At 53.8% G+C, this 26,105-nt stretch overlaps 1 protein-coding gene across 1 annotated transcript; it reads left to right on the top strand.

Annotated features, from left to right (window-relative positions):
* The first annotated feature begins 13,367 nt into the window (after window positions 1-13,367).
* Window positions 13,368-24,997, top strand: WNT9A (Wnt family member 9A). The gene is made up of 3 exons (XM_044425243.1): window positions 13,368-13,675; window positions 15,121-15,383; window positions 21,391-24,997. The coding sequence occupies exons 1-3, from the start codon at window positions 13,462-13,464 to the stop codon at window positions 21,862-21,864; spliced, it is 951 nt and encodes a 316-aa protein (XP_044281178.1). The 5' UTR covers window positions 13,368-13,461; the 3' UTR covers window positions 21,865-24,997.
* Window positions 24,998-26,105: the final 1,108 nt, after the last annotated feature.

Below are 26,105 nucleotides of genomic sequence, written 5' to 3'. Positions count from 1 at the left end.
CTCTACTATTCCATGATTCTGTGCTCTCTCGCTATACCATGGCTGGACAGCATGCAAAGGAGTCCTTGGATTTTAGGAAGCATCCAGTGGAGAAATACAGTCATTCAAATGCATGCATTTAGTGGCAATCTTGTACTGTATTAAAATACTTGAAAAATTGTATGTTGGGCAGAAGAAATCCACCTGTTCTGAGAGATGCATGCATGTGTTACGTGTGGATGCTCATGCTGACTTCTTAAAAGAAACGGCTCAGAGTTCGAGGTGAATGGTGAAACCGAGAGAAACCCAGACTGGGAAATTGGCCAATCCTAATGGTGGGCCAGGATGATCCTCTCTTTCCTGTAAGCCGTTCCCATGTGCTCCTGCATCCCGTCTTCATGTACGTGTGAGGTGGAATCGAGTCTCTATATGGTGCCTCAGCCATTTTCACAAGAGTCGTCCTTGGAGTCCTTTCACTGAAATGCCTTGTTTTAGCCAATATATCTTTGGCCATTGTTCATGAGGATTAACAGTTGTATGTGGAGATAATGTGGAGAGGGTCAAATTCTCCTCTGCTCCCTTGCTTGAGGGCTCCAACCAAACCCTAATTTATGGCACAGTTGTGGCTGAGGTGTCTGTCTTAAATAGAAGTGGGTGCGGAACAAGAGGAGTGCTGGGGTGAGACACTGAACCTTGTCCCATGTGAACTGCAACTCAGGAGGTGCTGCATGCTTCGCTTTCTGTAGGTGTGGCCGCTGTTCTGCAGAAGGACTTCCTTTGCAGGATGTCTAAGATCCAAAGCAGCTGTGAGCAAGAAGTGGGCCGGAATGGTGCAGAAACCCGCTTGTGCAAAGCAGGGTCTCTTCATACCATGCAGATTTGGCCGTACTCAAATTCAGACCCTTCGTCCATTCATAGAAACAGAGCGAGGCAGAAGGGGTCTCCCGGGCCATCTAGTCTGACCCCGGCTCCAGCCGGCTCTGCTCACGACATGCCCACCATGTGCATGTCCAGCTTGTCCTTGAACACCCTCATGGATGGGGCCTCACCCACCCCCTGTGGAAGCCCATTCCACACCATCGGGGTCCCGACTGCCAGGAAGTGCTTCCTGGCATCCACATTGAACCTTGGCTCCCTGAGCTTTGCTCTGTTGGAGCGCGTCCTGCCTTCCTCTGCAGGGGAGAACAGCTCTCTACCCACCTCCGTGTGACATCCCCTCACATACCTGCATGTTGCCAACAGATCCCCTCCGAGTCTCCCCTTCTCCAGGCTGAAGAGACCCAGTTCCCTCCGTCTCGCCTCACACCCCACCCCCTGCAAACCAGCCACGATTCTTGTGGCCCTGCGTTGCACTGACTCTAACCTGGCTTTCTCCTTCCTGCAATGAGGGGGCAGAACTGAGCACAGTACTCCAGTTGCGGGCGCACCAGAGTCGTGTAGAGTGGCAGTAACACCTCTCTCGATCTAGAAGCCATGCTTCTGGCTACGCAACCACGGGTGGCGTTCGCCCTCTTGGCCACCGCATCACACGGCTGGCACACATTCCGCCTGCAGTCGACCAGCACCCCCAGGTCCCTTTCGCAAGTGCTGCTCTCCAGCCGCTTGTCCCCTGACCTGTATTTAGGACCCCCATTCCTATGCTGCAAGTGCAAGACCTTGCCCTTATCCACACCGAACGCCATCCTGCCCCCTGTTCAGGCTTCCCTAACCTGGCACCAACAATGCATTGGATTGCAATGTCCATCATTCCCAGCCAGACTCTTGCTCTTGCAGTAGCCAGGAACCCAGTGCCCTCCAGGTCCTCATGATCCTGGCCATGCTAATAGGCTGATGGGAGCTGTAGGCCAGCAGCCTGGAGGCTCCCGGTTTGGAGGAAGCTGGCTTGCCCTCACTGCTCGCCGTTCTCCAAGGGCTGGATAAACTTTTCCAGGCCCTGGAACTGGCGGCTCGGCCAGAGACCTCCTCCGGCCGGGCCACGTGCCACGCAGCGCTGCATCGCCGGGGTTGTGCCGCGTGTGCCGCACAAACTGAGCCAGAGCGGGGCGGGATTTTGCGAGCGCTGGACAACTAGCTCTGCCATAAATGATGATTTCTGTTCCTCTTGCTGTCCCAAAGTGGAATCTGCCTCTCTCTTCCTTCTGCCTGCCCCGAGTCACGTGCCTTCGAGTCCAGCGCATAGGCTGCAAGCCACGCTTTGCTCCCGAGGTTTGGGAGGAGGGGCCCCGGCTGCTCTGGGAGCTGCTGGAACGGGAGCCCAGCCCTCGCCAGGACGGCCCGTCCATCACGGAGCCGTTTAAATTTAGGAGGTGCGACGGAACAAAAGGCTGTCCGAGGTGTTAGGGAGACAAATGGACGGCTGATTACAAAAGTCAGCTGTGTGTTTCCTGGCGCTGGCGGGAGCAGGCCGAGAGTGACACGCACACATGGCCCCGTGGAAAGCGTCGCTGGCGCGCTGCCGATGTCCTCAAGGCAGTTTGGGCCTTCTGTACAGACTGTTCCGGCAATCCGCGGACGGGCTCTGTCGGCGCTGCGAGCAGGGAAAACCAGATGGAGTGCATCAGCCATCGCGCTGTGGTCCCGCCAGGCGGCCTGGCATGGCAGCCCCCGTGGCGAAGCGGTGCCCCTGCGCAGCGTCCTCGTCCTTGGGCGAGACTCGGAGGAGGAAGGCGCAAGGCTCAGCTGCGCGGGAGGGACAGATGCGAGCGGCCAGAGCCCTCTGGTGCCCAGCCCAGCCAGACATGTGCATGGCCGTGGCCGACTCGTCTTGGCCTGGCGCAACGCCGTTGAGCTGAGAGGCGTTCGGTGTCCGAGTGCTACCGATGTGCACTGGAGTTCTCCCAGTGGCATCGCACCCTTTGCCTCGGTGTAGCTCTCCCCCGATCTGTGGATAAAGTCACAGGGACAGATGGAAGAGAGGGGGGGGGGAAAGAAGAAAAGACAGGCTAAATTATCCCCCCCCCCATCACTTAGCCAGACTCATGGGCTTGTATTCCTTCCAGGGGTGTCTGCCGCTCCCTGGGCTGCTGTTTGGCCACTCACATTTCAGCCCAAACGCCCCAGGACTTGGCCAAAGCGTTGGGAGGAAAGTGGAAGCGACGTTACCCCATTCTCGTGAGCTGCCACTCACAGTGTCCCAAGCAGAGCTGTTGCTGCTCAGAGGATGATGTGAGCTGTAGTTCAACACAGCCGAAAAGCATCGGGTGTGGGTAGCCTGGTATCGGAAACCTCGGAACCAGGTCGCTCGGTGTGCTCTGCCAAGGCCTTGCCAGAATGACGGGATCCGTGGAGGGGCAGCATCGCGCCAGCGTTTGTGTTTGTGTGGCTGGCGAAGGCCAACCGAAGTGCTCACAGCCAAGTGGCGCTCGAGGCCTGCGGTCCCTCTCGGGTCACGCGGGAGATCAAAATGGGCATTGGCTTCAGCCGGCCCCTTCTAGCCAGGTGCCCTCCAGGTGCCTCGGACTGCATTTCCCGTCAGCACTCGTCAACCTGGCCAACGCTTAGGAATGTCAGGGGCTGTATTCCAAGACATCTGAAAGGTACAGCACGGTGAAGGCATTGGCAGGAGCTCCAGAGGAGTTACCCCAGTTTTGAAGAGGGGGGTCGACCTAATTGCATGTGCGCCAGGTGAGGGAGGGCCGCTTCGAGGCGTGCTGGCTGCCCCGTCCCCTTCCAGTGAGGTTGAAGGAGCCACATGGCCCGTCACCATGTGTAAGCTTCACGAACTGCTTGCGGGACAGAAAAAGGCTCGGGGTTGACATAGCAACATGCGCTTGCTTTAAATATGACCCAGAACTGTGGCGAGGTGGCCAGGGGCAACCATGTGTTTAAGCAACTTGTTTGTTCTTGATATTCTTGGCGATTGGAAGATGTACCATTTAGCCTTCAGCTGGGAAGCTGTGCCAGCCGTGCCAGCTTCAGTGCCAGGCACTCCAGAACTGGCTTCTTCATTAGGCAAAACAACGCTCCGTCTCCAAAATGTGCATATTTTTAGAAGTTTGCTATATGGAGTCTCTGTAGTAGCGATTGTTTGCGACAGTGAGCCGTGCGGAAAGTCTTCTTGTGGGGTCCGGACTTCATGGACCGTGTGTGTCTGTGCGCACACTGGCTCTGTGCATTTACTCTTTTGCTCCCTCGGTCGTCCCCAGCACATTCTGGGAACCCCGGTGGGCAAAATGCTTACTCGGAGCTGGACGGCCCTTGGCAAATGGAGTATTCCTTAAACGGTGAGACGGTGGGCTCAGCTGAGGCAAAGGCAAAGAATTTGGGAGGAGGGGTGGGTTGTCTAGAGGCAGCAATCCATTAGATTTGGGAGGGCAGGCATAAATCTCGGCAGCCGTGATGCCAAAAGGTTAACGCCAAGTGGAGAGCGCAGCTGTGATGAAGAGTAAAAAAACCCCAGGCTTCTCTGATCCACGCAGATTCCCTTGCTGCCACAGAAATTTTAGAGACAGGAGAGCTGTCTTCTCTTGTTTCGTTTTCCATCCTTACATGTTCAGCCTGGAGAGAGTGGCCTTGGCTTGCTAACGGTGGTTGCTTGCATCACACACCTTTTTGCTGATGAGGACATAATTTACGGGAGCCAGGATGGAAACCCAGGAGAAACTGGGCAGCCACCTGGGTGGGGTGGGGTGACTTGGTGTCCTGCAACAGCAGGGGTTGGACTTGATGGCCTTCATGGCCCCTTCCAACTCTACTCTTCTAGGATTCTCTGGGATACCAGGCGCATGCTTGGGTGGACTCAGCAAGTCACTCTAGTCTGCTGGCTTAAGGTTGGATTTCCTCGCCATATTTTCTTCCTGGCTGAAGGAGATTTCTCAGCCAGACTTCATGCTGTACCAGAAAATGGCCTTAGATTTGCCCGGCTCTAGTTCTGAACCAGAATTCTCTCAGTCCAGCGGGGCCAAGACAGCTTGTCTCTATTATCACTTTTAAGCCGCCCTCAGTCTTTTAGCTGTGCTGTCAAGGGATGATCGGAATTGGGAGCCCGTTACACCTAGAGAACCACAAATTAGGGTGGAGATGCCAGTCCTGTGACTTTTAGGCTGAGATGTGCAGTGCCTTTCAGGTGTTTTTCAGGAGCAGAGTGATATCCGAAGCATTTTCCACATAGAGGCCAAATTCAAAACGGTTGGTGCTTTGGGAAGAAATTTGTCTTGTGCAATCAGCCCTCTTTGTTCAAAGAATCTTATGGGACACGATGGAGAGCCGTTGTTTTCTGGTTTTCCACTGTTGCTTCTATTTCTTTTTCTTGATTAGGAAAAAATGGGGGGAAACAGTGAAAGTGCACACTGATTGAAAGCACTTATTCATTTATTTAAAGCTTTTATATGCCATCCACTACTAGTGTCTCGGGCCGGTTTTACAATAAAAGCAACACAAAATAAAACGGAGCACAGGATCCACCTTCCAGTAACTAAAACCTGCCGTAAAACCAGTTAAACATTAAAATAATGGGAAAATGAAAGGGGTTTTGCTGACACCAAAAGGAATAAAGCGTCAGTGCCAGGTGAACCTCTCTGGGGAGCATATGCCATAATTGGGGAGCCACTGCAGAGAAGGCCCTGCTCTGGGTAACCGCCCTCCTGATCTCCTTCAAGGAGGGCTCCTGGAGAAGGACCTCCACCTCTGATCTTAAGGGGCAGAAAGGTACGTAAGGAAGGGGGGGGGGTGCTCCTTCAGGTATCCCGGACCCAAGCCGTTAGGGCTTTGTAGGTCTCCACCAGCACCTTAAATTGGGCCCAGACTTCAGTTGGCAGCCAGTGTAAGTGATAGAGGACCGGCGTTATATGTGAACCTTCCATCTGGAAGCATCCTCAGGGTCTCTGCGTTGCTTTTTCCTGTCGTGGCCACATTTGAATAGGGAGCACGAAGAGAAGCTGCTGATTGTCTGGCAACGGTTTGGCAAGCCCCTCTGTGTGATGGAAGTGGCCGCATTGGCAAAAGACCTGCGCCAGTGAGAGCTGCATAAAGCTGCCTTCTACCCTGGGGAGGGGATTAAGGAATGAGGGACCAGGCGAAGGGAATGTCCTGGATTCTTAATCCTTCAGCACTTCCCATTTGTGTGGAATAGACTTTAGAATCTCTTCCGATCTGACAGGCCATGGAGCTGGAAGGGTCCCCATCTCTCTCTGTGTTGGCCCAACTTACTATCAGCTTGCTATCGAAAGAGCTCCTTTCCAGTTGGCATTGCTAGGGGGAAGACGCGCAGGCACCAGAGACGGGGCCTTCTCAGCAGTGGCCCCACCCTGTGGGATTTCCTCCTGAGATACAACGCAGACCAATCCTGGGTTTCTTTTGGGGGAGTTTTTCTTTTTTGCAAGAATCCATCCCATCGAAAAAGTATGTTGACTTGCCGCTCATGGACATTTGGAAATGGCATTCGTGTGACTCAGAGTGACTAATTATGCGCTTCCTCGCTCCGGTGCTGCAAAGCATCTTGGGAAGGCCGTAGCCTTGGAAGGGGGCGATCGCATGGGGCTCATAACGCGAGTCCTAACGAGGCGCTTTCGGGTGGTCTTGCTGGAGAGCCGAGGCCTGGAGAAGAAGGCCGTGCCATCATAGGGGTGGTGGTGCCTCCACTCCAAAATGAGCAAGCCATTTCTGCCTCCTGTCCTGAGCAGCTTGCCCACGCTGCCTGCCTGGGTGTCCGCCTGGAGGGGGCCGGAGGAGGAGAGCTGGGCTTGGCACGTGTGCGGGTCTGGTGATCTCCCCTTAAAACCGCGTCCTGCTTTCCTAGCGCTTTGCCTTTTTTGCTTTAATCTGCAGAGAGACTCCTCCGGAGAGGGGAGGTCCCAGGAGAGGAATGCAGGTTCGCAGCCAACCTGTCGCTCCCGTCGGCGGCACTCGGGGTTCGTTGGGAGACAATGTGGAGCTGGGCTTGGCACGGGGAGAGGAGGGGAGCCCTTTGATCTCTGCAGGGGGCACGCGTAGCATTCCGTATCTTGGACCCCCAGGTGCCGGGTGAGCCTGGTCCAGCAGAGCAAGCAGCCCTGGACTTGGACGGCTCTGGCGCAAGGGACGGGGGCATTCCTGGGGCACGCGGCGTGCGGGGGCGGTCTGGCGAGTGGCGATCGCCTCTCACAGTTTCCTCGTTTTCCGAGGGCCATGATCACCCCTCGGGTGGAAGAAAGCATCCCTTCACTATCCAAGCACGAAAGCCAAAGCAAGAAGGACCACTCCTGTTTCTCTGGGGCTTTCTCTCCGGGAAAAGTGAGATGAGACAGCTTCTTTCTTCCTTTTAGTGGCGCGGTTGGCACTCTGAGTTGAACGAATCCAGTTTAAAGCCATCTGACGGACCGAGTGCCCCCTGCTTCACTGGGCGGCAGATACTTTTTTAAGGCATTCAAGAGTCTCTAAACTATTTTATCTATTTAAAGTTTTTACATGCCACCCCAGTACTAAAATTACAGGTGGCTGCCAAGATCTTGAAGAAGCCTTCTTCCTCAAGTGCTCTTAAGATGCTCCGGTTTCTGATTTCATTGGAAGAAATGCTTATTCACAATCTCTAATTAATTCAGGAAACTTTTTGCTGCCTCATGTGACTGGGGACCACTGGGTGCGAGCTTTTTTTCTTTAAAAGGAAATCAGTACAGAAAATGGATGCTTCTGGCAGGTTAATTGCAAAATGGGCATTCGTTGGAATCCCTTCATACAGGGCTGCGTGAATGCAAATAGGATGACTTAGTGAATCAGTCAGAATGGCCTTTGCCATCTTGAAGTTGTGCCCCTGTGCAGCCAAAGCAACTTAGTTCAGGGCACATATTGATATAAACGGATGCAATGTACATTCCTTAGACCTTTACAAGGACCCGAACACAGCTGAGGTCTGAAATCCATACAGGTCTGAAAAGGGTGACCAAGTTGGTCAGTCCTCAAATGTACACCTCCCCCTCCCCCCCAAAAAAAAGTGAGCTAGGGAAAAATATGTATAGAATCATTCTATCCTGTGGAAAAAAAGATAAAGACTTAAACAAAATCCTTTAAGTGGGAGAAAGGTTCATGAAATAGGAAATCCCCTTTCACACAATTTTTTTAAAAATTAAATTTGCAGTTTGGTACAGAAAACAGGATGGGGGAAACTGAACAAGCTGACAAACTGAAGGAAAGTGAACATGGCAGAGCCGTTGTCTCCCGTTTTGTTTCTTTGTGAATCCACGTACTGAGATGGGTCCGTAAGAGGTGCTGGACCCTACAATTGTAGACTGGACTGGCTGCCCTGGGGTCCCTAAGCTAGCCCCCGGAGCTCGCTTGCTGGTCCACAGCCTGTGCTTCTGCAAAGGCATCTTGTACTGGTGGAAGAGTTTTCGGCTAAAATAGGCTGGTATTTTGCCCCTGCACCCCTTCGCCTGACTCCTGCAGCCTGCAGCCTCGGGGACCTTCCCCGTAGGAGAACCGGGCCCTCTGGCCGTGCGGAGCAGTCGCTCTGCTGTGAAGGCAGGAGCAACGTGGGCACGAAAGCGAGGTCAGGAGACGCGCTTTCGCTCGGCGTGTCAGCCGGAGTGTCTGGCGAGCTTGTGCCGAGGCCGGCAAAAATAGCTCCACTGTTGGAGGGCTTCGTGGGCCTCTGACACACTGACCTCGGATGATCCCCCCCGTCCCACTTTCCGCCCCAGCTTTCAGTTGCATAAAAGGGTTTTAAAGGATTAGGTAGGTGCCATGAAGAGGCTGCTCCCAATTAATGTTTTAAGCCGTGCCATGGATGGAGCTTGCCGTGCCCGTCCTAAAAAGAGAAGCGATCGTGTCCGTGAAGTATCGATACGCCGTCGCAAATCTCAGGGGCTTATCTGTTACATGCCCAAAGCCGTTCCCCGTGACGACGTGGCACGCAGCCGCCCTGGGTGGAAAGGGCTCTTGCCTTTGGGGGAAAGGTCTCCTGTGGCTGCTATTCTGGTGCTTCGGGGCTGTCGCTGTCGCGTTGCCGCCGAGGCGTTCCTTCTCCCGTCCCAGGCCAAGGCATGGTTGGCACAGAGCTCCTGGCAGTCGGCTCCAATCTGAGACCCGGGCAGCTCACACAGTAGAGGCCATCTGCAGCATTCAGAGTGCTCCAAGTCTCATCGTTTTCTAACTTGCATTTGTTTCAGACTGAGAGCTTCGTTTCCTTCCGTCCCACCCTTTGCACGCATATGGTGTGTTTTTCCACACACACACACACACACACACACACACACACCAGTTGTATGCAACAAGGCAAGCTTCATAGTCAGGAAGCGGCTTGAAAATTGGGAAACCTAGAAACGGAGTGAGTCAGAAGGGGTCTCTCGGGCCATCTAGTCTGACCCCCGGCTCCAGCCGGCTCCGCTCATGACATGCCCACCGTGTGCTTGAGCGGTAGGCATGCACATGGTAGGCATTATTTTATATTGTTAACTTGTTTTATATTGTTAATGTATAGTATTTTAATTGATTTATTTGTGAGCCGCCCCAAGGCTTCGGTGAATGGGGCGGCATAGAAATTTTCCAAATAAAATAAAAAAATAATAAATGTCCAGCCTATCCTTGAACACCCTCCCCGATGGGGCCTCAGCCACCTCCCGGGGAAGCCCATTCCACACCCTGGGTGCCCTGACTGTCAGGAAGTGCTTCCTGGCATCCAAACTGAACCTTGCTTCCCTGAGCTTGGGTCCTTCTCTCCGTCTCCATCCTGCCTTCCCCTGCAGGGGAGAACAGGTCTCTATCCACCTCCATGTGACACCCTCCACGTACCTATATGTCTCTGACAGATCCCCTCGGAGTCTCCTCTGCTCCAGGCTGAGAAGCTCCCAAGATCACACTCCCCTTTACACAACTCTTTGGTGTAACTGTACTTGGAATTCTTGCAAGCAGTTCTGGTTCCCACACCTAAAAAAAAGACATGACTGACATGGGAAAAGTACAGAGAAGGACAGCTAAAAGGATTGGGGGATCCCCTGTTAGGAATGCTTACAAAAAACGAGGGTTACCTAGCCTTGAGAAAGGGCAGCCGTGATGTGGAAAAGAAGTTTCTCTCTCTCCCCCGTCATCCTGGAGCCTGGGGCCACCTCAGCAAGCTGACTGAGGTTCAGGACAGACAACCGGAAGCCCTCCTCCTCAACACGGAGTTAAACTCCGGAAGTGGTGACGACCACCAATTTGGGTGGCTTTACAAGGGGACTGTACACATTCATGGAGGAGGAGACCATCCCTGCCCTCTGGTCTTGATGAGACAGGTGGGATGCCCATGTCCCCCAGTTTCTGGGGATGATGGGCAGGAAAGTGCTGTGGCACTCGTGTCCTGCCTGAGGGGCCCTGCGGGCAGCTGGTTTGCCACTGTGTGGGCGGAATCCTGCACCCGGTGAGCCATAGGTCTGATCCCTTGCGGCTGTTCTTACGCTGCCGTGTGTGTTGAGCAAAGCATATTTTCCAAAGGCACAGACACTGCCAAGTGCGTCTTCCCACCTGCCAGGCCTAACGCAGCTTCAGAGTTGTGGAGACTTTGGCCACATTTCGCTTCTGAGTCGGGGCTTGATCCAGAAGGGCTGCAGTGGTTTAATCTGGGTCAAAGCTGAACCGGAACAGGTTTCTCATACGTTCTGCAACAGGAAAGTTGGCTGAAGGAAGACCAGAAGTCCTTTATGGAAGGCATGAATCCTGCAAGCCTCCGAGGATCGTAGGAAGCAGCCTTTGCCTGAGGCAACACGCGGCCCGTGCAGGCCAGCAGAGTTGGCGCTGCCTGGCAGGAGCCCTCCATGGTTGCAGACCACGTGTTCCCTCTACGGCCATCCCTGGGCAGGCTGGGTTTGTCCGCGGACCTTCTGTACGCCAAGCTGCCGAGCTACGGCCAATTCCTGCTCAGCAGACTCCCTTCTGGCTCCCGAGCAGTTCCAGCCAGTCGTCTTGGCCCCAGAAATGGTGCTTTTTATTGTTGCTCCCTTCAGCGACTGAGAAATGTGCTCAGGCTGTTTGGAGGGTGGTCCCTGCTGCCGTGCTCCACTCCCTGTCTCCCCCACGGCACTCCCTCGCCCACCCACCCTGGCACCTGGTTGGAAGGAAGTCTCCGCCACGGGATTCGGTGACAGGCCGCTCAGCCTGCGAAACCTATCCCAGTTCTAACAGATGTTCCTGCAACTTGGGTCGACTCCCCTGCGCTTTGGGCCAGGCTGGTCCCTGTCCAGCACGCGCGTCTTGGCTCCCCTTCCTTGCATGTGTTTGTGTGTGCATGAGGGAGGGGGAGAGAGCGGGACGGAGAAACGCAGGGCCCAGTGCTGTGTGAATGGGCAGGGGACCAGCTGCCTGGGCTCGCAAGCTCGTTTCAAAGGCCGCGTGCTCGCTCATGAGCGGCTCGCATCTGGCAGGTCGTGGGGCTGGCAAGTGACTCTTCCAGAAAGGGCAGCTGTAGGGATGCCTGGTAGCCAGAAGGGGCTCTTCGGACGGCCTGTGCCCCTGCTGTCAGTGACAGCAGCGCATACGGTGTCCGGGGGGCTCGGCCGCAGGAGGGCTTGGGCCCTCCAGACCTGGGTGACCCCCAACTGGATTCTTGCCGTGCATTTTGCATGGAGCTGCGTGTAAGGCTGACTTGGAAGCTGCAGCTGTGGAATGTTGCTTCATGCAGGGGGTGCTGGGATGATGATGATGATGATGATGATGATGATGATGATTAGAACATTTCTATGCCGCCCCTTGCCGAAGCCTCGGGGCGGCTTACAACACAATAAAATACAATGCAATACAAAAATAACAATATAAAATTAAAATTAATAATATAAAATAAATAAAAATATAAATGATATAAAAGAAGTTATAAAAGAAAAGTTATAAAAGAAAAGAAAAGAAGTCGCCCTGGCCAGATAAGTAAGTAAATATTGTTAACAATTAAAATGACGTTTAAATAAAAAGGTCTTCACCTGGGACCCTGTCACACCTCTGCTGAAGGAACTGGTCTCCTAACCCTTCGCTGCTGGACCAGGTTTAAGGTTTTGTTGCTAGTATCTGAGCCCTAAACAACTTGGGACCTGCTTACCTTGGCGACCGCCTCTCCCATGTAGACCTCTCCAGTCCGTGAGGTCATCTGAGAGAACCCTCTGGTGGCACCACAAGTCTGGAGGACTTCGCAGCAGCTGTTCAGAGTTGGGGGCAGATCTCCAGATGTTTGGGACTTCTGACTTCCAAGATTCTGGACCACTGGCCACGTTGGCAAAGGCTTCTGGAGTTGGTCCAAAATGTGGAGATCTATCTTCTGCTCACCCCTGGCTTGGAGAAGAGTTAGGCCAACCGCACCTCTGAGGTTAAACACGTGCAGAAACCGTTTACCTTCAGGTGCACTCTGAAGATGCACCTGCATCTGCAGACCTTGCCAGGTGTAACAGCCCACCTTCCCAATAGATACGCTATATTCAAGGCCTTGGTTTTTTATGCTTGATCTTGATGCATGTGCCCTGCTTTGAAATCTGTAGATGGAAGCAGCTGATAAATATTCACAAGTCTGTGCCCCACAAGCCGCTGGGTTTGCCCCTGGGTGAGAGGGTGCCTTTAGCTCTCTGTACCTGGGCTGCCACCGCAGGTGTGTGATGAGGCGGCAGGGGCTTGGGCTTGTTGGCATACAGCATGTTTAAAGGAGATGCTGGTTCTCACGGACCTGCTTCATTGGTTGCCCAGTAGCCAGACTGCGATGAGCCGATTAAAGCCCAAACTAGCCCAAATCACACTTGAGTAAACCAATCGCAGTTCAGTAAAACTAACCCCGCAGCAGCGCAAGGTCTCAGCGAAACAAGCGGAGGGAAGCTGTCGGTGGTTCAACCTATTTTGACACCTGTCATTTGCTACAGAGAGTCATGCCATGACCCACCTGGATGGAAGTGCGCCCATCTGAAATCCCCATGAAATGCAGAGGCTGAGACGTTAAAAATCATTTAAAAGGCTGAAAAGGCCCTGTATCTGCTCAGGACTTGATTTTGGTTTTTTGTTTAGTCGCGGTCGTGCCTGACCCATTGCGACCCCATGGACAACATTCCTCCAGGCACTCCTGTCCTCCACCATCCCCCAGAGTCCACCCAACCCCACAGCCACTGCCCCAGGGACCCCATCCAGCCCCCTCATCCTCTGCCGTCCCCTCCTTCTTTTGCCGTCAATCGTTCCCAGCATCAGGCTCTTCGCCAGGGAGTCCTTCCTTCTCATTAGGGGGCCAAAGTATCTGAGCTTCATCTTCAGGATCTGGCCTTCCAAAGAGTAGTCGGGGTTGATCTCCTTTAGGTCTGCATTAATCACCTCAGGTTCCATATGGGCATATATGGGAAGAGGCGAACCCCATTTAATACAGGAGCATTCTAAAGACCTGTGTTCTGATCTGGATTGTGTGTGCCTGCCGTTGTCTCTCTCCCATTGCTCGCACTTCCAGTACTGCAGAAGGGTGTTACTTCAGGTGGGTGTGCCCCTCTCGGCTCACCTGAGCGCCTCAGGTGACTGACACAGCTCTCCCTCCTCAGGTTGACCGGGAATGAGCCCTTGACCATCCTTCCTTTGACTTCAGAGATGGAGGAAGCCGCCGTCAAAGCCCATTATAAAGTGTGCGACCGCCTGAAGTTGGAGAAGAAGCAGCGGAGGATGTGCCGGAGAGATCCCGGGGTGGCCGAGACCCTGGTGGAGGCCATCAGCATGAGCGCCCTGGAGTGCCAGTACCAGTTCCGCTTTGAGAGGTGGAACTGCACCATTGAGGGGCGCTACAGAGCCAGTCTGCTGAAGAGAGGTGAGCGGAGTCAGGGTGCTGTGTCCCAAAACCTCGTTCTGGCCGAATTTGCGGGGGAACTTCACCGGGTTTGCATTTGCTCAGCCCAGGAGCACGTGGAACCAGCTTGTGTTCTGAAATCCTCACTTTCCCAAATGCTGCAGTTCTTCTTTGGAAAAAAAACGTGTATATAAATGCACCAGAAAGTGTGCATATAAAATTTACACACCTAAGGGGAAAGTAGTGTGGTGTAGTGGTTAAGAGCATGGGACTGGGACTCAGATGACCTGGGTTCGAGTCCCCGCTCAGCCATGGGGCCAACTGGGTGACTTTGGGCCAGTCACAGACTCTCAGCCCAACCTACCTCACAGGGTTGTTGTTGTGGGGATAAGATGGAGGAGAGATGATGTATGCTGCCTTGAGCCCTTTGTAGGAAAAAGGCAGGATATAAATCCATAAATAAATAAAGTATGCACCAAAACACAAAGGTAGGAAAATATAGACATCAAATGAGGAACACAAATGATTATTATTAGGAAAATAGCTTCTAAAATGCACGTATTAGCAAGCCAAATGTACATTGGGGTGTACAAATTTGCATGTACCAGAGGACCTGACTGTGAACATGTGTATGAATTTCTACGAGGTTTTTTAAACAATAAAATCTGTATACTTGTACAAATTTGCTGAAGTGATGGCCAGAAAAAATGGGAAGGCTGGGGAAATGAGAACTGATTCGAAGCTGAAATTGGAGGGAGATCTTGTAGAGGGCAGCATTCAAATGCAGGTGAAACGGGGGCAGAGGATAGGTTGGCGATTTTAAGAAGCACAGACTGGACCCTGAAGCTTCGGAAGACTACCGCTTCCTTTGCAACCTGGAGCTGAGACGGTTGTGAGAAAACCCCCGTTGCAATGCCTTGCTGGCCGTTCAGTTTTGAGGATGAGCGAAGGTGGGTGGGGTGGGGTGGGGAGCTTTTGTGCTTAAACCTGCCCTGAGGAATTCCAGACTCAGGTCTGTTGTGCATCAAAGAGCAGGTGGGAGTGATCACGTGTCTCGTGGTTTTGAGCAAGGTGAAGAGGGACTGATTTCCGGCCGGGGTTGCTGTTGAGACTGGAGCCCGTGTCTTGCATGGATGCTGCAAGCAGCCAGCTCAAGCCCTTCACCTGCATTTCGTTTTTCCTCCCACCTGCAGGGACTGCAGAGCGAATTTTAAAGCACGGCTCAGACTTCTCAGGCGCAAATGATGTGACTTTAGTTAGGAGAGAGGCCTGTGATTCCCAGCCAGGATCAGGCCTTCCTTCTGACTAAACTCGCACAGCATTGGACCCTGAAGAAGCCGAGTTCTCCACGTGTGATGCGCTGGTGCGCCTGAAGATTTGGCGCAGGTGTCTTCTTCTCAGCTGGGCTCCCCGCCGTGTTGCAGGCCCAGCTGGTCACGGCTGTCCTCCCTTCTCCTCCCGCACAGGTTTTAAGGAAACGGCGTTCCTCTACGCCATCTCTTCGGCAGGGCTCACCCACGCCATGGCGAAGGCCTGCAGCGCCGGGCGCATGGAGCGCTGCACGTGCGACGAAGCCCCCGACCTGGAGAACCGGGAGGCCTGGCAGTGGGGCGGCTGCGGAGACAACCTGAAGTACAGCAACAAGTTTGTCAAGGAGTTCCTGGGGAAGAAGTCCAACAAGGACCTGAGGGCCCGGGTGGACTTCCACAACAACCTGGTGGGCATGAAGGTACGGGCGTGTGCGGCCCTGGGGGGCGGGCGCTGCCAGGGAATGCTGGGCCGGGCACTGAGCGCCGGAGCGGGGCGCGGCGGCAGTTAGGGATGCGTGAGGAATTCCGGGTGGAGTCCATCAGATCCCCCGGGTGTGCAAAGCGGGCGAAAGCCTCCGACTTCCTGGCGAGTGCGCCCAGTCCTTGTATGTGAGGGGATGTCACGTGGAGAAGGGTGGAAACCTGTTCTTCCCTGCAGAGGAAGGCAGGACGCGCTCCAACGGAGCCAAGCTCAGGGAACCAAGGTTCAGTTTGGATGCCAGGAAGCACTTCCTGACAGTCAGGACCCCCAGGGTGGGGAATGGGCTTCCCCGGGAGGTCGCTGAGACCCCATCGGTGCGGGTGTTCAAGGATAGGCTGGACATGCACATGGTGGGCATGTCGTGAGCGGAGCCGGCTGGAGCCAGGGGTCAGACTAGATGGCCCGGGAGGCCCCTTCTGACTCACTCTGTTTCTGTGTTTCTAACTGAGCCCCTCTCCTTCGGTGTGGGAGCACCGAAGACAAGGCCTGCTTGTGACGGGTGGCCCCGAAGGCAGCCCACCCGTGACCACTCCGCGGGCAGGATCCCTCTTCCCAGCTGCTGCTGCAGCACTTCATTTTATTTACTTATTTAAGACGTTTACATACCGTTCCATCACTGACGTCTCGGGACGGTTCATAACAAGATTAATAAAATAGTATAGAAATAGAAAGAAGGGTAAGAATAGCACGGCTTCTGATGTGAGGTATAAAACCACAAATTAAAACAAATTAGCGATTTAAATATTGGGAGAAAAAAATGGTTTTCTCCTGGCACCAAAAGGAAAGAAGCGTTGGCGCCAGGCGGACCTCTCTGGGAGCGTGTTCCACAATCGCGGTGCCACCACAGAGAAGGCCCTCCTCTGGGTAGCCCCCCCCCTCCTGATCTCCTTCAAGGACGGCTCCCGGAGGAGGGCCTCTGACTCCGATCTCCAGGGGCAGGAGGGCACATAGGGGAGAAGGCGCTCCTTCGGGTATCCCAGACCCAAGCCGTTTAGGGCCTTGTAGGTCATCACCAGCACCTTAAATTGGTCCCGGAGTTCAACTGGCAGCCAGTGTAAGTGATAGAGGACCGGCGTTATATGTGAATATCTGCCGGTGCCCGTTAACGTCCTGGCAGCTCCATTCTGGACCAACGGAAGTAGCCAGACCATCTTTAAGAGCGGCAGTTGTGGAAGGAGGTTGCTGGTTGTGTGCCAGGACTCTGTAAGCATTTGTGGTCCTTCCCCTGCCATGGCTTGATTAGGGAGACTAGGCTGAGTGTAGGAGGAAACCGGGTGGATTCCAATAGGGTTTGTCCCAGCCCCAGTGGCGGTGGGTCTGGCTGGTCTCTTCCCCAGTTCAGGCACCCCGCCAGGGGGCGCTTGTAGTCCCAGTCCGCGTGCTTGCCCTTCTCCTTCCCACAACACACCTGAGTGCCTTTCCGAGCAGTGCTGTCTAGCAGTTGGCCCCTACTCCTCCTGGAAGTTGTCCTCCAGTTATCGTCGTCCCTGCAGGCATTTTGGACTACACCTCCCATCCTCTCAGGCCATTGGGCATGCAGGCTGGGGCTGAGTGGAGTTGGAGCCTGGAGCATCCCGGGAGGCACCAGGTTGGGGGAGAGCTCCATGCGGAAGGAATTTGGCAGCTGCCCACCTGGGAGGCGCACAGGTGAACTGGGCTTTTCCGGGAATCTCGTCCTGCTGCGGGAATGCTGAGCGGCATTCCTTCGGACTGGGAAGAGGCGCTCTTGGGAGCTCACATCGGGCCAAGGGATGCCCCGAGGAGCATACAAAGCGTGGCCCTTTCCCCCGCCTCCTCATCTCCTGGCAAGGGCTTTGGCGAATGGGTCAGGTTTAGCTGCAAAAGACAGATTTCCCTACCCCACTTCTGGGGAAACGCTCTGTGCATCTCCAGGGGGACTTTTGCAGACTCCACACGACCCTGACGCAGCCCAGGGTTAAGGTTCGAGTAAAACCCCAGCGAACATTTCCACATTTCCCCTCCTTCCCCACTGCTAACGAGTCGGGGAATCCTGCAGCACAGCCCCTCCCGACATGGTGCCCCTTGGGCACACCGGACTACAACTCCCATCATCCCCAACCGAGAGCCAGGCTGGGATGATGGACATCGCCCCATGTTGAGCGAGGCTGCAGCTGTATTGGAACGTCTCTGCGGCAGCGTGGACTCCCCCCCCCCCCGGCCCATTTTTTTTGCAACTGGCACTAAAAATCCCCGAACGCAGACGGCTAAAAAGCTGGGTGAAGCCGCTGGGATCGTGTTTCGGTGCAGACAAAGGGAGCCCACACTGGGGGAACGGGGTGGGTGGAGGGGAGGTGATCGAGGTAAACTGATGCTAATAAGATTTGGGTCGGAGCAATCTGCTCCTCAGGCGCACGGGAGTGTCGCGGGCAGGATGGCTTTGGGCCGTGGGCGGCTTGGTCTCCGGAAAGCTGCAGCGCAGGCTCCGTGGGCACCTGTCGGGGAGGGCCCGTGGCTCCCGGCCTCGGCGAGAGAAGCCTGCCTTTCAGGGCCGGGGCCATGGACTGCCTTTCCTGCCCGCCGTTCCACCTGGACGCTCGGTTCCAGCTGGACACTGCAGCACACTGCTTTGCTCTCCGTGTGAGGCTGGGTATTAAATTCTATGCAGGGACGGAAGAAGCTGTTTAGGAAGCTTGTAATTTTTCCGCATGCTTTGCTAACACGGCCTTTCCTCAACTCTCCGTTTCCCATTTTCGGGGCCATAATCGTGTTTTCCTAGCCCGCTGACTGCCGTGCCACAGGTGTCCACCAGATGTTTGGAACGACGGCTCTTGGGCTCCTTGACCTTTGCTCCTGCTGGCTGGGGCTGATGGGAGCTGAAGTCCTGAGGGCACCTGTGTGGCAAAGGCCACTGTGTGTCCATCTAGTTTGAAACCCTTGTTAAGGTTGTGGCACGGCAGTGCGGGACTCGCAAACAGGAATGCCTGAAGATGCCTTCCCCGCAACCCTGGCCTGGTGGTCTCTCAGCCACATGGAATGTTGTTTTTCCATTACACATGCAAATGGCCATGATTGTAACGAGTCTCCCGAGGACCCGGGGTTGGTAGACGGGCTTATATCCCCAGTCCCGTGAGCCAAAACCGGGCAGCAGTTTTCACCGCTTCTGCACAAGGAGAGCGTTTTCTCTCTGCTGGCCTCTTGCTGGAAAACAATTCCTCAGTAACACAGCGCTCTCTCTGCCAAGTCCGCAGTCCCCCCCATAATGTCGGGTGAAAGCGTTTTCTGCAAAAAGCCCCGACGGAATCTTTTTTCTCTTCACACCCTCTCCGGCTCAGCTGCGCATGTTTGCCGCAAATAGTGAAATAAGAACCGGCCCGACCCTGTTGCGCCCATTTCATGCCTCGCGAAGTGCTTACGGCATGACCTCAATGCTAGTGACAAGGCGCACTTGTCTGGCGAGGCCGATGAGGTAATTAGCCAGAAGGACTTCTTCAAATGCCTTCCCCTTTTATTAATGAGCGAAAGCTTCAAACTATGCAGCTTATTAATGTTTTAAAACCCCATCCTGCCAAATCCATCCGAGCTCATTCAAGCGTTCTGTGATGGGGAGCGGGGTTTTTTGGGGGGGGGCAGGTTGCAGGGCGAGGGAGTGAGAAGCAGCAGGTGCCCCCTTCCCCCCGGGACTGGCCACAAGGGGTGATCCTCGTGTATATTAAACCCAGCTCAATCAGCCTGGCTTCCACTCTTGCCGTCTCGGGACGCTGCTCCTCCCTCTGATCTCTCTCCCTCCTCCTCTCCCTTTGTATCCCCTTAATGAAAAGTCAAGAGCATTAAGAACACTCGATGTGTTCCACCAGAGCTGAGTTAAGTGACGCTTTAATTAAATCCCCCCCTCCAGCCCTGCCCTTGTCTGTGTTTCTCAAAGTATCATTAAACATGACTTTCTAACCACATCTCTCTGGAGCGTTGCTAAGATCCTTAATCCCCAGGATGGCTGACCCCCCCCATCTCTTCCCCCCCCCCTTCCTTTCTTCCCTTGAGGTACGTTTGGTCAAGCATGTCTTACAACTCTGTGGAGGGCTATGAAAGGCGATGCTGTTATCCAGGGCAGCATCATATCCATGTTCGTATTGCACTTCCTAGTTTGGGGGGGGGCAAGGGGGGCTTCTGGTGCACAGGAACTTGGCTTGAGCGAGGGTGACCTGTCTGTCACTGTCAACATGGACAGTCTGTCCACCCAAAGGCTTGATGCTGTGATTGGCACAGGGACCCAGAGCTGCGTTATCCTGATTCCGACTCGGTCCATCCAGCCCAGCCTTTTCAACCCGAGGGAGGTGAAGATCCGGTTGGATTCTGGCTTCTTTGCTGGACTCCTTTCCCTTTTGCATGCCGGACTCGTTTCCCATGCTCTGCCCCGGCCAGAAGCGAGCTGAGCTGTGATCGAGTCCGCAGACCCGCAGGGATACCAGCGGATTCTTTGGGCAAAGTATGCAATTCTTCACACGAGATAGGCAAAGAATCTTCCTTGCACAAGGTGCTCTAAAGCTGTGTGTGGAAGTGCAGCTCTGGACTCGCTTCCTCCTGGATGCCTTGCAAACGCTTTGCGTGGGGAAGGGAGGAAGCTGGCCCGAGTCCGGGGAGCTGAGCTGCAAAATTCCAGCAGATTCCCACCCACAAACCAACCGGCAGCCCCAGCTCTCCAGGTTTTAAGGAGGGTGAGAGATGCGGAGGATGAAACCCACGGCTTCTGCAAAGCTCTGCCCCTGAGTGGGGAAGCAGCTCTTTGGGGTGTCTTGCTCCAAAGACCTGAAACTCCTGCAGTCAGCACTTCTGCCAGCCCAGCTACAGGGGTTGTGTGGAAAGTTGGCAACCGCAGAGGGAAAGGTTTGTGTTGCCCCTTCTAGAGAAAGGCTCTCTTGCTCCTGCTCTTCTCCTCATTCACAGCTTATTTTTCTTCCTTCCATTTTCAAAACTATCATTTGCCAATAATGAATAGCAGAGATGCCAGCGCGTGGGCCCAGGCCACCGTTCGGTATTCTCAGATGTACGGTAAGAAGGGTCCTTCCTACTTCCCAGTCTTGGAGCCCACCAGGTCCTCTCAGCTCAGTTCTCTTCCTCTTGCCAGATCAAACTGTTCTGCTTCCATGTACTCTACTCACGAGGAGGGGCACATGCCCCAGCCTCACTCCTTCCTGGTTCACGGGGCAGAATCCTACATTGCCCATCATGACCTGCTTGGCAGTTCTGTTTGCATGCAGCTAAATCCACCTGTTCCACAGGTGCGCTGCCTCTTGTGGAATCACGCTTTAGTGCATTGGGGGGGGGGGGGCTTCCAAACAGCCAGAGATGCTAATTCCTGGAAGAGGGGAAGATTTGTGAAGCTCCTTTATGTCAGTTTATTATATAATATATATTATAAATAATAAATAATATATATTCTAATATATAACCATACTATATTGCTATTATATATTGTAAATAATACATAGCTATATTATATATTCTAATATATCCCTATATTATGCTAATATATAATTCAGTATTATATTATGAACAATATTTATATCCCATCCATTAGGACTCAAGGTGGCTTACAAGATTAAAAGCTTATACAGTTCAAGCATTCATAGAAATATACAATAGTTAAATTAGTGAACTCGTAAAATTATAAAAATACCCACATTAAAAACTGCAAACACTATAAAAGAATGGAAGTGCTCTAATGCACTCTCACCGCCCGGCCATTCCCAAATACGTGCTCGGACAAAACGGTTTTGCCTGGGAAGGGAATTCCAGAACCATAGACTTGACTGCCGGAATAGATCTGTTGAGAGGCAGGGAGGAAGAGCTGTGTGGAGCAGCAGCACCCACGTGCCACTGCGGGACGTTGCCTGGACGTGCCTGCCGAGCAGGAGACCCCCCCGTGGCCGAGGCTCGTGGCGGCTCCGGCTCGCCTTCTCTAACTCGCCTCGGCTCCTTCTCCGCAGGTCATCAAGGCCGGCGTGGAAACCACGTGCAAATGCCACGGCGTGTCAGGCTCCTGCACGGTCCGGACCTGCTGGCGCCAGCTCTCCCCGTTCCACGAGATCGGCAAGCAGCTGAAGCAGAAATACGAGACGGCGCTCAAGGTGGGCAGCACCACCAACGAGGCCACCGGCGAGGGGGACATCTCCCCGCCGAAGAAATCCGCCCCGGGCCACGGGGACCAGATCCCACGGACTACGGACCTGGTGTACATCGACGACTCCCCGAGCTTCTGCCTGATCAGTCGGTACTCGCCCGGCACGTCGGGCCGGAAGTGCTACAAAGACAAGAACTGCGAGAGCATCTGCTGCGGCCGGGGGCACAACACGCAGAGCCGCGTGGTGACCCGCCCCTGCCAGTGCCAGGTCCGGTGGTGCTGTTACGTGGAGTGCAAGCAGTGCACCCAGCGGGAGGAGGTCTATACGTGCAAGGACTGAGGAAGGCGCGCATCCTGGCGTTCGCAGTGGATCGCCCCGACCGGTGGGGGGGCCGCCCTCCAGCGAGCCCCCGAGGGGGCCGCACGGGGGTCGTGGGGACTGACTGAAACTATGCTGAGACGAATCGAGCACTTTGCGGGGTCCTGGCGGCCCAGCTGTATTCCTTCTCTTTCTCGACTGTTCCCTGCTCTTCAGACGCCTCTGGGGCTCCGGCGCAGGAATCGGAAGCACCTGCTGTGCAAAGTGGGGGCTGATTTAGGGGTGCCGGGGTCCCTGCCAAAGCAACCATAGGCCATTCCGCCTTGATCGAATGGAGCGGCTCGCCCTTCTCTCGTGACCACGAAGTCTGAGCTTGAATCGGAGGTCTCCTTGCGAATCGGACCTCTTGGTGTGTCGTTGACGTGCTCCCGCTGAGCTCCGTGGGCATCCCGACCGCACTGGGAGCTGCAGTGAGGAACTTGCGCTGTCCTGGAATAGCTTCATGCCAAGGGATGGTCAAGGAAAGGCTTGGGGATGGTGGATTCCTAGTTCGACTCCTCTGCGTCAGGATAATTGGAATGGAGAAGTCACGTCCCGTGATGCTGATAGGTCAACCCGGCGTGCAAGATTTCCTTCAGCCACCTGCACTTCATAACAGACTGTGTGTGAAGTTCAGCCTGCCAAATTTTCCTATTGCTCCATCTGCTTTTCCCTTTTCACTTGCTGCCTTGACTTTTAATGATGAAAACCACTAGAGGCCTTCTTCAAACTTCCCGTAAGCACCACCACCGATGGTTTCTCCTGCTTGGAAGCGCCAAAGTCCCCCCTGGAGGTTGCTTTCGGAGCAGCTTCTGGCTGTGGTTGCCTTATCGACAATTGTCTTCTGGAAATGGAGAAAACCTGTTGCCTTATGGATGGTTCCCTTGGCGTTGACCATTCTTGAACTGCAAGCCTCTGTGCACTGGATCGTACCTCCCAAGATTCGACATCTATTGGAATGTCATTCCACTGACTCGTGGCAGTGGTATGGACTGGCACACATCTCTGCACAGATCGTTTAACGTCTATTTAAAAGAAAGAAAGCAAGCAAGAAAGCAAAACAAAACCACTGTGGGCCTGGCATTGGAACTTCAACACCCATGAAACGATCGAATTCCAAGTGAACGGTTTGCAAAAGTTCCAGAGGGAGGGAGAGAACTGGAAGAGAAAACGACAGCAGTGACCAAAAGCACTCGCGGCGTGGCTACTGGACATCGTTCTGTTATTTTGAACTGGGATGTTACAAATGTGTGACTTGGCATAGCAACTCTGCTTCAACAATACTACTTGGATCGGAAGCTGCTGGCAAAGGGCCCGTGTCGTCGGGGATGGAGGCCGGGGTGGGCCCTTCTGATTTGCATGTAGTAGCAACGTCTCGAGTTTAACCTGTTGACCTGGTTTGCGAGGGGAGCCGCAGGAAGGAACCTTCCGCGCGGGTCCCATTTGTCTGCCCGGGACTGTCCAGCCTTCTGAGCTTGCTTGACCTGAGCACCTTGCAAGGCCAGCTCAGCCACTCCTCCTAAGCTGCTGGGAGGAGGGTCCCAAGAAGGTCCTCGGGAGCGACCGACCAGATGAGAGCCGGGTGTGTCGGCTGACTGTTGGAGGGTGGAACAAGAAGGACCGCCTTCGTTGTGCTGGGCCAGGGTCCTGCTGTTGTACATCTCTTTGAGGCAACCGGTGATGAAGTCTGGGGCCGCTCATTTCCACCCTGCTCTGCCCTGCGGGCTCAGCAGAAACTCTTCGCTGCGGGTTCTCCTTGCCTTCCAGGCTGGTCAGTCCTGCAGCTACGTGCAAATAACTGAAAGGCAAAGCCAAACCAGAGATGGAATAGAAACCTATTATTCAGTGTGGAGATATATCTATCTATATATATGCCTAAATATAAATATTGATCATCTATTTATTAAGCCTTTCAGAAGGACCTTCTTATGGTTTTGATGTGGTATTATGTTTAGTCCTCTCTTGACATGCACACTCTTGTCCCTGTTTTTGCACGCACATGTGTCTTTTGTCCCCGAGGGGTTTCTTCAAGTTTTCCAACAATTTTGGGCGTGAAGATGGAGCAAGAGGCATGCCTCATTCTGTTGGGGTGGGTGTGTTTGCTGTGTGAGGAAGGATCAGCCCCATTTGGCTTAGTCCTGTCTTGACCGAAGCGTGGGTCCCGGAAGGTCCCATAATATCCGTCTCCACTTCGTGTAGAACCTCACCTCTTGTCATGTGCCGGGCCAGCTCGAGTTAACGCACACCTTTGGGCAACAGGTGTTTCTAATTTTGTCACCCCGCATCTCGTTCTTGGGTTTTGCGGGGAGAAGACACCAGTCCGCACTTGCTGCTTGGAAATACCTTTTTGCTGCCCTTCGTTTGTACAAAGCAAGGAAGGGTTGATAACCAGAGGCTGGGAGAACGGCAGAGGAACAGGCCGCCTGCATGGGGATGATGCCCTCAAAGATTTGGGTGGAGGGGGTTCTCTGTCCCACTTCCCAGAGGGTACTGACTTGGTTTTGGGTTTCTGCTTCCAGCACCAACGATGTCACTCAGCTGCCCCTAATCTTGTGGTGGGGTCTTCCTCCTCCTGTCCCCCAGTAATCCTGGGTGGGCTTCCTACCAGAAACTCAAGTTGAAGTCCTCCAAAGTCTGCAGAACTTGCAGGCTTTTAAAAATCCAAATCTGTTATAGTACCTTTGGCACTTCTGGGAAGATGGGTCCATGGTGTGTGCAGTCCTCATGCGCACGCGCTTTTATTTATACCTCCCGTGCAATGGGGCGTGGGGGCCGCAAAGGAGCAGACCCCTTGCGGCCGACTCGCGTGCCTCCTCGCTCCGAAACTGGTCCCGCTGAATTCCAGAGGACCGTCTCCTGGGTGCGCCTGCACAGGAGGGTGGTCTCGGGGGTGACGAGGCGAAGGGGTGAACAAACTACTGAGTGGGAAAAAGCTCTTTGTAAAATAATTCACACACTGAAGCCGAGGTGTTTCTGTAAGTATTTAAAAATGTATTTATGTTAATGCAAATATTATTATTGCTTTCTTGTTATATATTGTAAATAGTAAGGTTTATTCTCCTGTGGTTTAAAAATTTATATGAATATATAAATATATAAATATATATGAATAGTACCAAGGCACATGTGTTAAATGTATAGGCAGATGTAATGCATATATTCTTAAGTTAACCCCCTTTTGAAATTGAGGTGTCTTTGTCAGCTGGTGCAGCCTTCTTCCTCCGGGTCCCTTCCAGATGTTTTGTCCTACAGTTCCCAGCATTCCTGTCCATTGGCTATGCTGTGTGGGGCTGATGGGAGTTATAGTCTATAGCATCTGGCAGGCACCAGCTTCAGAAGGCTGACCTGAGGTTATAATAAGAGTTTCTTGGGGTGGAGGCAGGGCTTGATGCTTGCTTCAGTTCTTTCTCTCCCTGGAAATGGTTGATCGGAAGGCCTGGGCCAGGATGTAAAGAGTGGCGGAACCCAAGGGCTGGCTGGTGCCTGTGAGACTTTCCTGGCTAGCAGTGGATTTCCTCCTCCTCTCTCAGACCAGGTCACCATCCGGCCCTGGTTGGAAGGGCTGCAGCCAAGCCCTTCATGAGCAAAGGCTGCAGTCGCATCCAGCTAGTCTGGCATCTGCCCATGTGAGGAAGGCACCGGCATTGGTGCGTTGCATGCGTGGAAAAGCAGTGCTTGGGTTTCAGGTGACCCATCAGGACATGGTAGCTGGAGCCCATGGAAGACAGCTGTGACCTCCTTTGCAGGAGCATCCCGAATGGCCTGCTGAGACGAGGAGGTGAGCATCTCTCATCACGGTGTGTGGGAAGGGGGATTCTGGCCTCACCCGTTTTGTCTTGGCCTCTCTTCATTTTTGCCTTGCATCGCACCGTTAGAAGGCAGTCCGCAAGACCGTCTTCAAAATGGAAGCTGGTCCTTGGGCTAAAAGAGTTTCACTGCTCTTGCTCTGTAGACCTGGCCAGTTTTGTTCCATGGCATGCTTAAATCTATAAGCACCCCATGCTATGGGTGGTTCAGGCTGACCATAATTGACAACGGCCTCCTCCTCCTCGATTCTAACATATGGATTGTGCCTTAAGGGAGACAGGGCCCTGGTGTGCCAAGAGACCCAACTCTGCTCCTGAGATGCTTCCTTAGAAGTGGTGCTCTGAAGAGAGTTAACCACTGCACCACCGTCTAGGGACAACCAGAGGCCGGCTGTTTCCCAGAACCTGGACCTTGGA

Source organism: Varanus komodoensis, unplaced genomic scaffold (assembly GCF_004798865.1).
Source record: "Varanus komodoensis strain SLA01 unplaced genomic scaffold, ASM479886v1 scaffold15, whole genome shotgun sequence".
Classification (NCBI taxonomy): domain Eukaryota; kingdom Metazoa; phylum Chordata; class Lepidosauria; order Squamata; family Varanidae; genus Varanus; species Varanus komodoensis.
This window is presented reverse-complemented; position numbering and strand designations above follow the sequence as displayed.